At 42.2% G+C, this 15,536-nt stretch overlaps 1 protein-coding gene across 1 annotated transcript in view; it reads right to left on the bottom strand.

Annotated features, from left to right (window-relative positions):
- LOC110051853 (uncharacterized) overlaps positions 1 to 15,536 on the bottom strand; it is a 76,514-nt gene that overhangs the window by 42,647 nt on the left and 18,331 nt on the right. Inside the window, exons 25-42 of the mRNA XM_089279817.1 lie at positions 14,712 to 14,777; positions 13,358 to 13,990; positions 12,871 to 12,897; positions 12,178 to 12,717; positions 11,489 to 11,572; positions 9,983 to 10,597; positions 9,156 to 9,236; positions 8,128 to 8,769; positions 7,787 to 7,828; positions 6,995 to 7,543; positions 6,459 to 6,530; positions 5,735 to 6,370; positions 5,346 to 5,399; positions 4,096 to 4,644; positions 3,462 to 3,497; positions 2,157 to 2,792; positions 1,433 to 1,495; positions 456 to 1,007 (exon numbers count right to left, since the gene is read on the bottom strand). Of these exons, the coding sequence (XP_089135943.1) occupies positions 456 to 1,007; positions 1,433 to 1,495; positions 2,157 to 2,792; positions 3,462 to 3,497; positions 4,096 to 4,644; positions 5,346 to 5,399; positions 5,735 to 6,370; positions 6,459 to 6,530; positions 6,995 to 7,543; positions 7,787 to 7,828; positions 8,128 to 8,769; positions 9,156 to 9,236; positions 9,983 to 10,597; positions 11,489 to 11,572; positions 12,178 to 12,717; positions 12,871 to 12,897; positions 13,358 to 13,990; positions 14,712 to 14,777 (5,877 nt within the window). The remainder of the gene's footprint in view (positions 1 to 455; positions 1,008 to 1,432; positions 1,496 to 2,156; positions 2,793 to 3,461; positions 3,498 to 4,095; positions 4,645 to 5,345; positions 5,400 to 5,734; positions 6,371 to 6,458; positions 6,531 to 6,994; positions 7,544 to 7,786; positions 7,829 to 8,127; positions 8,770 to 9,155; positions 9,237 to 9,982; positions 10,598 to 11,488; positions 11,573 to 12,177; positions 12,718 to 12,870; positions 12,898 to 13,357; positions 13,991 to 14,711; positions 14,778 to 15,536) is intronic.

Here is a 15,536-nt window from a genome sequence, read left to right as displayed (position 1 = left end):
ACAAGTATAATAAGACAACAGCCGTATAACAAATATAAACGCTGGAAAATCTTTACGCCATAACTGAGATAGGACAAGAAAAACTCGCCATTTGGTAAAAAATTGGAATATAACGGAAATATAACCTTGGTAATGTTTTGTTTCTCTGTTTCCTTTTTTTTAAAATTATTTTGCAATGTTTGCTTTAACTTTACAGTACTTATACTCCTTCTGTACACTAATACAAGGATATGCATTTTTTTTTAAAAGGTACATATTGTTGTTACGAAAGTAAAGTTCCTTTAAAAAAAACAAAAATTGTTAAAAATTGATATTGTATTGTAAGTAAGGTACAGAAGTACTGTCAGTAGCTGTTTTGTGTTTTTAGTAGTGTAGGCAGCTCTGTTTTCTTTCTTTCAACTTTGAAGAGCCGGGAAATGGTCTACGAAGTCAAGGAATTCTTCCAATTTACTTACCTGAGCATATCCGGCTTACGATTTTACGAGCGGCAGTTCGTAGAGTCGCAAACTTAGAGGTGAAAACATGTCTGGGAGTTCCCGCAATCTTGCCCAGCTGTCGTCGACTGTATTTAAGACCCATTCCGAGAGCATATATGGAAACACCCGTGCGACGAAGCCTCCTGGCGGGGACTATGACGTCATCGTACGAAATACCATCGGTCAAGACAACTAAAACCTTCTTTCGTCCGGGGTGGTGACGAGATTTGAATAAGTACCGCGTAGCCCTTCGGATTGCTAAGCCGATTCGGGTTCCACCGTTGATGTAGGGGATCTTTTGAACAGCGTTCATGACTTCACGCCGCGTGTAGTAGGTGTTGAACTGGAAAACCGGCTCTGGTCTGCTGGCGAATACAACCACACCGACGTGTGTTCCGCGCCTGGAGATAAGGAAGCTTCCCGCCACTTCCTTGACGAAGTCTTTGACGCGCTGGTAGTTCCCTCGACCGTACATCTCGATGCTGCCAGAAGCGTCCACGAGGAAGCCGATATCCACCTTAGCTTTGCACACTGAGGAGAAATGGAAGTGCATGAGCAAGAATAATAATAGGTTGGTTTTCACTAGAGCATGTGCACAAGCATAAGCATAAGCAACATACACGCCGTGGAGCGCTGCTAAGTAGCACCTTTTGTTAGTACATTTTCCAACCAAAAGGTGCTGATTATCAACGTCTTATAGCGTCTGCGTACGTCGTAAGGAAAACCAAGAAGTGAGGAGAAGTTTGCGTGTTATTTTAGTTGTAACTGAATTTTGTTTTGAGTTAAGTTGGCTGTTCTGAGCTAATTGATCCAAACAAAAACGGCAAAGTGCTAGTGTGCAATATATTTTTTAAATGCGAGGAACAATTCCAACTTCAATATGAGGAGCAACACGAGATAGCATGTCCGTCACTAGAGTCAACTGTAATGATCAAAGAATGAATCTTGATACTTACTCGGTTTTCCTGGACGGAATGGTACTCCGCCTGGAACGACTGGTCGACCAGGTGTGACTGGACCTACAAAACAGAAACAATTATAACAGAGCTATGAAATCACCCTTTACTTTTACGTTTAACGGTATAATGAAGCCGACAATACTGTTGATGGCTCGCGCTCGTCTGCTTCGTCTGACTACTATGACATGCGTTGCATGGGAGGGTTTGATTAAACTATTCAATGCAGTAAATTACAACTACTCAACGGTGTACGAGTCATACATTCTATAGCAAAGAAATTTAATAACTATGGGTAATTAAATGGTGAGAAGTGCAATTAGTATATAATTTCGCGTGTGTTTGGTCAAAATTCTAACTATAGGAATATTGACAAAACGTAAGTTAAATTACTTCTTAATTTCACGAGTAAACCATTTGATTACCTTCTAATATCGCGGGTGACAAATTACTCATACAATCGCGGGGTTTTGACTTGTTTATGGTATCGAAAAATTTCGCGCCAAACGTTGCCAAGGCAATTTTGTAATTTCACATGTGAAATTATAAATTAATGCTAAAATTTCGCGCCAAAATTAAGGAATATTTTGTCATCCATGATATTGAAAGTTGATAAAAGTCGACATCTTGCTGCTGTACTCGTGTAGTGGCATTAAAACAAGTCTCTGTAAACATTCATGGCAATTAAAACAACACGCAGAATTATTTGTTTGTCAAGATTTACCTTTCAGGAAACACCTCCTCTTTCGAGCTGCAATCTGCCTAGAATTCAAAGCCATACCGTATACCTGCATACAAGAAATCTTTCCCCGGAAAAAGCGGCTGTCACCAACCCTTGCTCCCATTCTAACCGGATAATTCGTTGCCAACCTGAACCTTCCAATGCGTTTTCTTGCAACCATTCTGCTGTTCAAATACAATTTGGCCACACCTGTCCTTCCGTTGTACGTGGCGCCAACATATTGCCACCGTCTGCGCTTAACGCCACGGTACTGAAGGTGAGGAGTGAAGCGCCGTCTTCGTCGACGCGTGAAACGAACGAAGAGCGTAATAGGGGACGTCATCCAGAAGTGTACACCCCAGCCGTTCGGCATGTAGTTAAAAATAGGACCAGCGCTTCCCTGATTGTAGATCCAAGCCAAAAGGGTGATAGATCGCTTCGTGTCTAGCTTTCCGTTGTTAGGGAACTCTATGTAGCTGTTTGGTTTTCCAAAGAACTGCGTTGCAGTGTTCGGTCGTCTGTCTGGACCAGTGGCCTGTCTAACATTGCTAAGTCTTCCAGATGGATTGGAGAACACACCAATGTCTCTTCCTTTAGTTCGGTATGACAGCGGGTACAGAGCCATGGCGCGCACATAACCTTTGGAAACGAACAATTCACTTCAATTTATACGATTCGATTACTTAAATCGAGATTATAATCCGGGAAGTCGTTAAGTTTTGCGAATAGCTTAGTCTGGAATTGAATCCCTAAGACTGATGCATAGATAAAGAGATGGCACGTCACTGATAATAATACAAATCAATATCTTACGATAGTTAGTAAAGGGTTGGAGAAGCAATCATGCATATTTAAAAAAGAACCTTGAATAGCGAAGTGCGCGAGTGACGTTATAACTCAGACAAACTTAGACAAACAAAACGGAATGGTGGAAGATTTAAAGCTTTTTCAAGCGCATAAACAAGTGTTTCTACAACGACTTTTAAAACGAAAATTTGGCGCTCATTTTCCTCTTGTTTCTCTCGAAACACGCTTATGTTATCTGAATTTCGCGGGGTTCCAATAATTTGCATTCTATTTTTAGACTTCGCGCGCCTCGTTATTGAACTTTTTCTAGAGACTTATCCCTTGTATTTGTGAGCAGTGACGATTGCCCTCAAGGGAGAGAATTAACCCGGGTATAGTTGAATAAGAAAAACGAGCGCGGCCGATCATGAAGTTCCTGTTGTGCATTAAGCACCAAACAGGAGGAATAGCTTTGTGTAAGACAAGTTTGATGTTAAAGTTTTAGAAAGTTCTACCACTTACGTGCTGGACGAGAAGGTTTTCCTGGTTTGACAGCACCTTAAGAGAAACGATCAGAACAAAATGTCAAATCTTATTTCAAAATACAATCCATAAATTTCTACGTTTCATTACCACGAAGAATTTAAGTTACAACACTATATTCTCAAGTTGATGATTTGTTTATACTGATCACATTTCTGCTCAACAATGTACGGACATGGTGACGAGAAATTGGGTGTCAATCACCCTGGATCTAGGCAACGGTTTAAACCAATCGTTGAACATAATTTATGATTACCATAATGATGACAATTTATATCCGTAATGGAGCAAAATCGCAAGTTGCGCCCCTATTCTCGACTGTCATCAACTGTGAAACTATGTCTCCTCACTCATACCATCGATGATAATACTCTTTCCCAAGCTTTATTTCCTCGGAGAAAAGGAAACGAGGATGGTGATGATGATGATGATCCCTAATTTTTTTTGTTACAATGATCGGTATAGACGGACTGAAATACTGGACATTTTACCTGAGCTGGTATCAGCTTTGTTATGACACCAATTAGAATTCGAAAAGGTTTGAACATAAAAAAAGGAAAAAACAAACACACACAAAAAAACACACAAACAGCTTACAACAAAATTCCTTTACCTGCACAAGCCTTTGTCTTGATAACCCTGACAATTGACGGCAAATTCCTAAATCCAGCCGTGTAAACATGTCTTCTCGACGTCGCTATCTGGAACAGTTGGTTGATATTGTACCGTTTGCCAATACCGACAGCAAATATCGTCACACGCTTCCTCTTGAGCGTACGGGCGGCTCCGCTCACGCGGTCCTGGGAACGACCATCCGTCATCACGATCATCACCGACTTTCGGCTACCGCGCCTGCGCCTAAACAGAACCCGCTGCGCATAATACATCGCTAGCCCTGTTTTGGTACCTCCTCTTGGGTATTTGATGCTGTCGATGGCTCTGAGGATATCTCGCTTCCTGCTGTAGGTACTGAACCTAAATATGAGACGGGGACGGTACGAGAACAGCACTACACCGACACGAGTAAATCTCCTGGCGAGTTTGAAGGAAACGACCAATCGTTTCACAAAGTCGAGACAGCGTTTGAAGTTTCCTCTGCCGTAGGCCTCGATGCTTCCGGAACCATCGAGGACGAAAGCGATGTCGAGCTTAGCTTGGCAAACTGTAAAGCAAAAGATAATTCTAAACGATAGGCGGTAAGTTAGAAGGAAGGAAAGTTTTGCAAACAGCAACAAACAAACAAACAAACCAAAAAAACAGAAAACAGAAACAACAACACTCATTTTAGCTGCTACCCCATGTAGAAAGACGTTTTGTAACGTAAACTATTTCTTTGTGTAGCAATACTTTCGTAGCTACTTGAATTGTAACTTTCTAGTCACTAAAAAGTAGTTTTTACACCACGATAGACAGAAGAAAGCATGCTACAAACAAATATTCCACTTTTCTTCTTCTTCGACCATAACCCTATGTGGGTATAGGGCCACGGAAAAAACAAGTTGAACTTCTAGAAGAATCTATCGCATCCTGAAATTCGCCAACTTCGTTAGCCTACGACCGCAGACGTATTTTCGGCTGTCGCTGCTCTCCACCGAGACGGAAACAAGCGACAGCCGGAAATACGTCTGCTCTCGCAAGCTATGATTACGGCTGCAAGCATTAAATAGAGGCTCTCATCTTCAGTTCGGTAAAAAAACTAATTTTTCTGTAAGCTAGTATTAAACCAGCGGAAAAGTAAGCCGGTTTAAACGTTTAGGGAGCCAATCGGAGCGCATAGATTTCACAAAAAAACGTTATTAAGAGTGCCTTCTTTCTTATAAACTCCTCATTAAGAAACAAACAATCATAAGACTAAAAACATACCTTTTCCAGCTGACCGAATTGGACCACTTGGAACGCCAGGAACGATGACTGGACCTGAAGCGAAGATGAGGGCGATGGAATGAATTGATTTTACTTAAACATGGTAAAGTTTTAATCCTTGAATTTATAAAAAACAAGGTAGGCTAGCCAGTCCGCTATGATGAGTTTGTATAACTTCATGAACATTTTGGGAAAACAAACATGGGCAATATTTTTGACTGGAATGACGTCTCCCAAAAAGTAAAGTTTTCGCGCCAAAAACGCGGCTGTCATGGTACTGAGGCACGCACGTCTCAATTTACCTCGTCCACTATGTCGCGAAATGTCCTAAAATTGTGCAATTAGTAAATAACTGCTTTATGTTCATATAATTAGTCATCGATGAATACCTTTTCTAAAGCATCTCCTTTTCCTACGCAAGATCTGTCTCGCTGTGAGGGCCCGATCATACACCTGCATACACGAGATTCGTCCTCGGAAATACCTCCTGTCACCGATACGGGCGCCCATTCTCACCGGGTAGTTAGTCGCGAGTCGTATCCTACCGATATATTTACTAGCAGTAAACCTTCGATTGACAAACAACTTCGCTCGTCCTGTCCGTTGGTTGTAAGTCGCACCAACAAACTGCCATCGCCTCGGCACGACTCGCCTGCTTATCACTGCTTTGGTGAATCGACGTCCTCTACGGCGCGTAAACCGTACAAAAAGGGTCCTCGGTGAAATCATCCAAAAGTGCACGCCCCAGCCGTTCGGCATGTAGTTGAAGATGGGTCCGTCGCGGCCTTCGTGGTAAATCCAAGCCAACAAAGTGATTGATCGCTTGGTGTCTATCTTGCCCCGATTTGGAAATTCAATGTAACTGTTGGATCGACCAAAGAACTGATAGGAACCGTAGGGTTTTCTATCGGGGCCTGGGGCAAATCGAACGTTCCTAGGGATCCCCGAGGGATTTCCAAACAGACTGATATCACGTCCACGTGTTCTTGACGTCAGAGGGTACACAGCAGAGGCACGAACAGGACCTGAAAATGACGGGAAAACGGAAGGTTACCGTCAAATACTCTATGTTTAAAGTATACAGTGTTGTACAAAACACTTGGTCAAACTTACGAGGTCTGACTGGAGGCCGGGCTGTAGGTCGAATTGGAGGCCTTATGGGGGGCCTGACAGGAGGTCGAACAGCTGAAAAGTCAATATCAAGGTATATTAATGTTATAATAAAGTGTATTATCGTTTGTCTCACGATGTAGTCAATTGTTGTTAATGTTGAGGATATTTTCAAGAAAATTGATGAGTTATAGCAAGATTTTATTTATAAGCAAGTTGCAACCGTATGAATATTGAGGTAGTTTATCGCAGGTGCACCTTTAAAGAGACAAACCAGAACAAAAAAACAAACAAAATAAACAAGAGAAAAAAAACCAAACAAAACAAAACAATAAAACAAGGGGAAGACAAATGTAAAACAGATGCTTGATAGGAATGTGTATTCTACTCCATCTAATGATTTTTCCACATTTACATGAACTCTTCATAACTTCACATGGCATGGAAAAGGTCGAACGACTGCTTAAACCACTCTTGAATTGTCAGTGAAATAGTGGTACCAAACTGACCTAAAACAAGTTACTTTACAACTAACGTACCTTTGCAGGCTTTCGACTTTATAACACGCACAATGTTCGGCAGGTTTCTGAATCTCGCTACATAAACGTGTCTCTTGGTGGAGGCTATCTGTATGAGCTGTCTGATATCGTAATTTTTACCAATACCAACAGCAAAGGTCTCAATTCCTGAGCGATGTAGTGCCAGGGCTCGACCGCGCACGCGGTCACCGGATCTCCCGTCAGTCATCACGATCAAAACCTTCTTACGTCTTCTGCGCCTGCCTCTAAACAGATACCGCTGAGCGAAGGACAAAGCGTAGCCTGTTCTTGTGCCTCTCCGAAAGTACGGGATACGGTCAATAGCTTTCATGAGGAGACGTTTATTGCTGTATCTGTTGAAGCCAAACACTTTTCGTGCCCTGCTGGAATACACGACAACTCCCACGCGCGTGTACTTCCTCGAGATTTTGAAGGAAGCGACCAATCTCTTAACGAAATTGAGGCACCGCTTAAAGTTTCCTCTGCCTGAGGCCTCGATGCTTCCGGAGGCGTCGATAACAAACGCCAGGTCAATCTTGCCTTGGCAAACTATAGAGAGAAAAAAAAAAAAAAAAAAACAATAAGCATTCGTGACAAAGCTGTCCCAGAGGTTCAGTAAAATTTAAAGTAGACCTACAGTTGTAGCGGAGTGGATGGTGATGAAGTTTTGGGAGTAGAAAGATCCCGTTCTTTAGAAGTGTATTGGGTTTCTTTTAAAGTGAGAACATAATTTGGGCGGATCCCAGTAAGCGCAGTAAAGTAAGTGAAAGAGAGAGAAAAAGGAGTAATCACCTGGTCCGGCTGGGCGAATGACTGTTGGCACAATCACAGGGCCTGAAACAACAACAATGAGAACAAAATGCTAACTTTGTAAATATGATCTTTTTCTCCAAAAATAACCAACAAAAAGAAAACCAAAAGAAAAGAAAAACAAGCTTGCTGAATAAAACTCGTCAATAACAATTAATTCAACTCAGTTTTCTATAATGAATAAATTTATCTTTCTAAATAACGAACACTTGTGAAAATTTCCAGATTAGCATGAGAACTTCGGTTACTTTGGAAGCACATTTAGTAGAGAAATAAAAGTAGCGGAGTAAATTTCTTTCTCGAGAACGTTGTCTGCATGTTACCTCGTGTGAAACATCTCTTTTTTCGTCGAAGGATCTGTGATGATGTCAAGGGCTGATCATATACTTGCATACACGAGATTCGACCGAGGAAGTAGCGGTTATCTCCAACACGAGTTCCCATTCTGACAGGATAGTTAGTGGCCAATCGTATTCTTCCTATGCGTCTTCTTGCTACGAAACGCCTGTTGACAAACAGCTTAGCAATTCCAGTCCTTCCATCGTACGTGGCTCCTACAAATTGCCATCGACGGTGCAACACCCTTCTACTCGTCACAGCTGCGGTAAAACGCCGACCTCTGCGACGCGTAAACCGTACAAACAGCGTCGTCGGTGTAATCATCCAAAAGTGCACGCCCCAGCCGTTTGGCATGTAGTTGAAGATGGGTCCTGCACGTCCCTCGTGAAAGATCCAAGCCAAGAGGGTGATGGAGCGTTTAGTGTCCAGTTTACCACGGTTAGGGAACTCAATGTAGCTGTTTGGACTTCCAAGGAATCGCGCCGCAGTATTCGGTCTTCCATCAGGGCCTCGCACGTACCTGATCCTTCGCGGGATTCCCGCGGGATTGCTGTATAAACTGATGTCGCGACCATGTGTACTTAAGGTAAGTGGGTACACGGCTTGGGCTCGTGCGGGACGAACAACTAAAAATATAATGTAGAACAGACTTATGGTAAATCTGCTTTGCTACGTTGATTTGTACTGAAATTGTATATTATGTAAAGGACTAAGCTATTAATCTAGATTGCTATAGTTGAGTAAGAAAGGGGATACCATAACAATAGAAAGCTGGAGTGTAAAAAAGCATTTGACATCGACAGGATTTGATATCGAGACATCCAAAACAGATGTCTACTAACGATAGATGAGAGCCATTGAAAAAAAAAGTACAAGAGCGAGAGAAAAATTTGAATGTACTCGCCACTAAAAACAAATATTCTTTCAACCGAAGGCAAGATATTGTATTCTCGTTGGTTGCTTCAGGGTGCCTATAAAAGTCATTTGACTTTCTCCAAAGTAATTTCCTCACCTGGTCGTACTGGGGGGAGCCGAGGTCGTGTTGGGCGTGGTGATGGCCGTGGTCTCGGCCGAGCAGGAAGTGGGCGAACTCCTACAATGCAATATACAATTGTCATTATACACAAGTGAAATACAAAGGACAAAAGAGCTGAGCTTTTGGGCAAAATGGGAAAGCAGTTCAAATTCGATGTAACAATAACAATAATCGCCGCAATATATAAGCAGGAGTCCTGCTTAAGAAGAAAATTAAATGTAAATAAAACTAAAGTAAGAGATAAAACTTTTACATTACAATGCAATGTGAGTAAAGGTATGTGGTGTGTACAGGAATGCAAGCAGAAAATGTTTTGAATTTCTTTTAGGGCATGGGTACCGTTACATTCAGCAATAAGTTCTAGTTAAAAAATGCCCGAACATCCGATGCAAACTCACATGGATAAAAATTAATAAAAATTAATATTCTAATTGACCACTCCCCAAATGGGGTTTTTCAGGGCCAATGGAAACAAATGATGAAACAAATACAATGTAAATGAACATAACTTGGTTAAAAATCTCAACTGGCAGGAGATGGATTAGTTGGCTATTTACAAGCGTGGCCGAGGGGCATAACTCGGGACTACTGAGAACACCACCAGCTAGTGGTCCTAAGGGGACTTACCTGCGACCTCCGGATTTCAAGTCCGGTGCCCTAACCATTCGGCCACGCTGAATCCTGGCAGCACTGCCACGCTGGATTAAAAACTATTTTTGTTAATTAATTTCCTTATTACCCTATCAGAAAAAAGGAGTAACAAACAACTGGCTTTAATTCATAGAAATAACGACTTCATTCACCTTTAAAGCACCTTCTCTTTCGCTTGATGATCTGCCATCTTGTCAAAACACGTCCATAAACCTGCATACAGGAGATTCTACCGCGGAAATATCTACCACCTCCAGCTCCCATTGTTGCAGGAATATTGGTCCCAAGACGAACCCTTCTTAGCCGGTTACGAGAAACAAGCCTTCCGTTCACGTAAATCTTCGTTTGCCCAGTTCTTTTTTCATAGCTAGCGCCTACAAACTGCCACGTGCGATATCGCAGAACGCCGCGCGCAGTCAGGGGGCGAATTATGGTGTTTTGCGATCCACGCGGGAAGATTTGCAGCGACAAACTACGCCCCCTACCGACGGAGAAATCAACACCGTATCTGAAGATTGGTCCCGGGCCCTCTGGGTAAAGCCATGCAAGTAACGTGATTGCATTTTGCGCATCCAAACGACCGCGATTTGGAAAGCGGATGTAGCTGTTTCTACGGCCATAGAACTGGTAGGATGTTCTAGGTCGTCCATCAGGGCCCACCGCTGGCCTTACGTAGCCTAGGATACCTGGTGGGTTGCCATAGAGACCAACGTCTTTTCCTCTGGTGCGAGATTGAAGGGGATAAATCGCCAAGGCACGGGCTGGTCCTGCAGTACGAAATAAACCAGAAAAAAAAAAGGTTCCTTAAGCAGCGTGTCACGATCAGCCTGAACGTCTCGTTTGCAAGTTTTGTTGCAGTGAAGAACAGTTGATTGCGAGCGTCATCTGTATGTGAGCTGTGACAACAACAACAACAACAACGACAACAACAACCAAAATAACAAACAAATGGAAATACCGGCGATAACAATACGACAGGTTAACTAAATTAATCTGAGTGGGAATAAACATTATTAGTATCACCCAACTAGTGGACTAATGCAAATCCTGCATTTTAATTGGCTTCGCTACTAGAGGACTATTTGTAATAGTCCTCGAGTAGCGAAATTGGCGCAATCGAGCGTGACGCTTTCTTTCGTTTTATTCCCAAATTAATATTTCTTCATCTTGCGTTTGCTAACTTTAGTATTGCCTTTTCTGTCCGACTAGTTGGGTGATACTAAAACAATTAGACCCTTCGCCCTCAAGGACCACGGGTCAATAGCCCATTCGGCTCCGCCTCATGGGCTATTGACCCGTAGCCCTTGCGGGCTATGAGTCTGAGTGTTACTTATATGCCTAGCTCTGTGAGCACGCAAGATGAACCAAATCCAGCGCTATTGGCTACATATACCCGAGCGGAAAAGATGGCGCTATGTTGCCTGCTCGAGATTACGCGCTGTGTCTGGCAAGAAAAAGTTTCCCCTAAGCCGAGGCAGGTTCATCAAAGTCCATACAACATATCCTTTATTGACCAAATTTGTTAGGTCAACATGGTTGAATATAAGCCTCGTTCCTTTTTGGCCAATATCCAGCCATCTTGACCTTACGCTTGGTCAATAACCCATGTATATTGATGGTTGAAGAACTCCTGTGTACGGTTAAAAGAGGTCTCTTACCGGGCTTAGGAGGACGACGGGTAGGCGGACGCGTCGGGGGCCTGGGATAGGGTTTGATTGGTTTCATAGGTGGTACATATTTATCTGAAAAAAAAAACGACAACAAACAAGTTTAGAAGTAAACAAGACTTAACGTACGGATGTGTGCTATCGTCAAAACTAGTACTTTTTATCCTTTTTATTAATTTCAATTTTCAATTTTCAAAAAAGTATATTGGTAAGAAGACCTTCAGTTTCGTTACTTGCTAGCCAACACAAATTACAGTTAAACCGAAAAGCATGAGCATAACTGAGGCAAATGCGAAAGGAATGACTTGAGTACGAGGTTAGCTCCTTTGAAAATTACGTCTTACAAAAAAAAAAATTCTAAGACTGTTCCTTTAATTACCAAAATGATCTACACGAAAGCGTGATTTGTGTCGATACTTTTTTCGGGGAAACTGAATATTGTTTACTGGCTTCGCCTCCCTGCATAACTATTGTCGAGCTTTACACGAGTGAATTAAATAAGTGAGTAAATATTTCAGGAAATAGTTAAAATTTTTAAAGGCATATCTCATAGAGTTAAGACTGTTGCAAACCTGATTTACAGATCGTCTTTTTTCACCAGAGTAACAACAGATTCAAGATAGACTCAAATAGTTTAAATTTTTAACAACATATCTAATCAAGTAAAGACTGTTGCAAACCTGATTTACAGATCTTCTTTTTGACCAGAGTGACAATGGACTCTAGATTCCTGTAGGCGGCGGTGTATACATGGCGTCGATCGCTAGCGATGTACTGCAGTTCACTAAAGCTATAACGCCTTCCGATACCCACACTAAAACGTTCTACTCTCGACCGCTGCAGCAACGCGGTGGCTCCACGTACGTCGTCTCTGGACGCTCCGGTCGTCATCAAAACCAGGACGCTTTTCCTCGAGGTCCGCCGTATGATTTTAGTGTAAGAGTACTTCAGCGCTGCCCCGGTGTAGCGCGCACCGCACACTAGCTTCATGTTGTTAATGACTCTGACGATGTAGGGTTTTCGGGCGCTGAAGCTAATTAGGAGTTTGGGGTACTGCGCGTACAATATCAAGCTTACTCGCACTCGTTTAACCGAGATACTGAACTCGCCGATTAAATGAATCAAGAAGTTCTTGACTCGGACGAAGTTAGCTTTGGTGAAACGATCGTTTTCGCTGCAAGCGTCAATTACAAATGTGAGGTCAATCTTGGGTTTGCAAGCTGAAAAAAGAGGGAAAGACATAAATGTCAATGATACGGCTACATGTGGAAACAAGGAACTCTACGGGGAATGTTTCTGTCTGAAGTCATTTTGTCGCCGATTGTAGATGGCATATGGAACAGTAATAATAACCCAACACAATTCACTCTTACCTGTTTCTTTTGGTCCAGGCGGCCCACCTACAATGGAATGGAATCAAGGAAAGTATTGATTAATTAATTGTTTACGTCAAAGCTTATCTGTACCTCTGCAAGAACGTTTGGGTCCTTTGTGTCGCCAAAACAGATGTCACAATGAGATGCATTACACAATTGAAATTTGTAAAGCATAATTTATTACTTGGACAAATAAAAGAAAAACATAGTTGAAAAACAAACAAGCAAACGAACAAGCAAAGAGCAAAAAAATGAACCATCAATAATTAGACAGACATACATGCAGACAGACAGACAGACAGACAGATCGACTTAACAACTGACACAGACAGACAGCAAGACAGAAACACAGAGACTTTTAAGCATACACAAAGACAGACAAGACAAACAAGCAGGCAGACAGACATATAAATGAACGACCGACTGACTGACTGACTGACTGACTGACTGATTGACAGACATAAAGACAGTCACAGAAACTCGCCTCTAAAGCAGCGCTTCTTCCTTCGTGCAATCTGATTGGGATTCAGTGCGACATCAAACACCATTACGCAAGAGATTCGGCCCCGGAAATACCGCCTGTCGCCTCTTCTGGCGCCCATTCTGACGGGATAATTTGTGGCAAGTCGAATCCTTCCGATTCTCCTTTGCGCTATCACTTTACCATCAAGGTACAACTTCGCGTACCCCGTTATGTAATCGTAGGTAGCTGCGATGTACTGCCACGTTCGCGGTTTTATCTTACGACTGGAAACCGCCGCCGTCATCTTCCGTCCTCTGCGACGCGTATAACGTACAAACAGCGCTCTCGGCGACACCATCCATAAATGAACGCCCCAGCCGTTTGGCATGTAGTTAAAGATGGGACCCGCGCGACCTTCGTGGTAAATCCACGCTATGATAGTGATCGATCTTCTTGTGTCGAGTTTCCCGCGGTTTGGTAACTCGATGTAACTGTCGCGGCGTCCATAGAACTGGTACGAGCCACCAGGATACGTGTCAGGGCCTGGTGCCGAGCGCACGTATCCCAGCTTTCCTGGTGGGTTACGGAACACGCTTAGGTCTCGCCCTCTTGTCTTAGATGTGAGAGGGTAGAATGCCGAGGCTTTGAATGGTCCTTAAATTTAAAAAAATAAAAAAAACATTTAGTAAGTGTATACGAAAACCTGTTAAGGTCATTCCACTGAAATAGAACCTTCACTGAGATTTTTGTGAAACTTTGCCTATTGATTGTTTATATTATGGGAACTTAAATTCTGAAATAAAAATGAGGGGTCCTCATGTTCGTTTAGGAGTAACAGACCTTGTTTATACCCATATAAATCCTTATAACAGCATCATGATTGTAGTAACGATTGGTTGCTAAATTCCCGTTTCCGACGATTGCTTTTTGTTCTACACTGAGAATTGGTCCATATTTATTTTACACAGAGAAATTTATCACTCAATTCAAAACAACAGAAAAAAAAATGATAGGTCACCATACTCGTTTGCAAGAAAATGACGATTTACCTCTATGGCGAGGTCCAGCTGTAAACAAAAAGCCGCCATTGTTTCTAATGCGCGCGCGCTAATCACGCGTGAAATTATGCGCAGTAAGGATGCGCAATGCAATACTGGAGAATAACCTTAATACGTCAGTTCCGATTCCGCAAATCAAACTAATTTTCACATGAAAGGTTTTGCACGAAGAATCGTTTTGAAACAGAAACACAAGGTAGCTCGGAAATAGCCTATTGGTGATACAGAAGTCTCCTTAATTGTTAAGAGGACTTCTGTTACCCGTTCAACCAGTTCTTCCCTTGCATTAATTAGTCGGTCTTGGATCTTAATCTTACCTCGCGGCCTTGTAGGTATCGTTATCGGTTTTGGTGTCGTGGTTGGGATCGGTTTAGTTGTAGGCACTTTGAAGGAAAACAAACGCCAGGTGAGATTAATTCACCACTCATTGTAACAAAACAACAAAATGGATACTAGAGCGGTTTTCAATTGAGTGTTATAAAAACAAAACCAAAGTATTCGTTCTGGCCAATCACAGAGGACGGAGAAAATCCAGTGAGCCTATCAAAACTCGAAGTAATTGTATGTAGCTGAAGCAAAGCGCGGGAAAACAGGTGCAAACGAGTTACGATTAGTTTTAGTTTTACTTCTGCATATCTGATGGGATGAAAACGTGGCGTGAGTTTTTTTTAAGCCAATCGTGTAGCGTCAAAACCAATTATTTTTCGACACTCAAATGAAAACCGCTCTATCATAACATGCCTTCAATTGCGTTTTCACTATTTCCAGTTTCAATTCTATTGTTAGGTCAAGCGGACGTCTTTCTGCTAAGCAACCTCATCATTCCATCCTGCAGACAAGGGTATTGACTCGAATCTCATCTCTGAGATACTGAAGGAGCCGCCTCTCGAAAATTATTAGTAAACGATTGTTTTTTCATATGCATAGCGCAATTACGGTAATTGAAGGTAACGTCTACTTCTCGCATTACACAAAACAGCGTTTACAATTATTCCGTTTACAATTAATTTCTTGTGAAACACGGATAATTGCTTTCACGGTAGTGAAACGTTCGGCTCGTACTACACTTACAGAATTAGTATAAGTAATCAAATAGTGGCGCGTGAAATTAGGAAATAATTAGAATTTTGACAAAACGCAAC

This window comes from Orbicella faveolata, unplaced genomic scaffold, assembly GCF_042242905.1.
Source record: "Orbicella faveolata isolate gen_17 unplaced genomic scaffold, um_ofav_v1 contig_47, whole genome shotgun sequence".
Classification (NCBI taxonomy): Eukaryota; Metazoa; Cnidaria; class Anthozoa; order Scleractinia; family Merulinidae; genus Orbicella; species Orbicella faveolata.
Note: the sequence above shows the minus strand (reverse complement) of the source record. Positions and strands in the feature narration are given on the sequence as shown.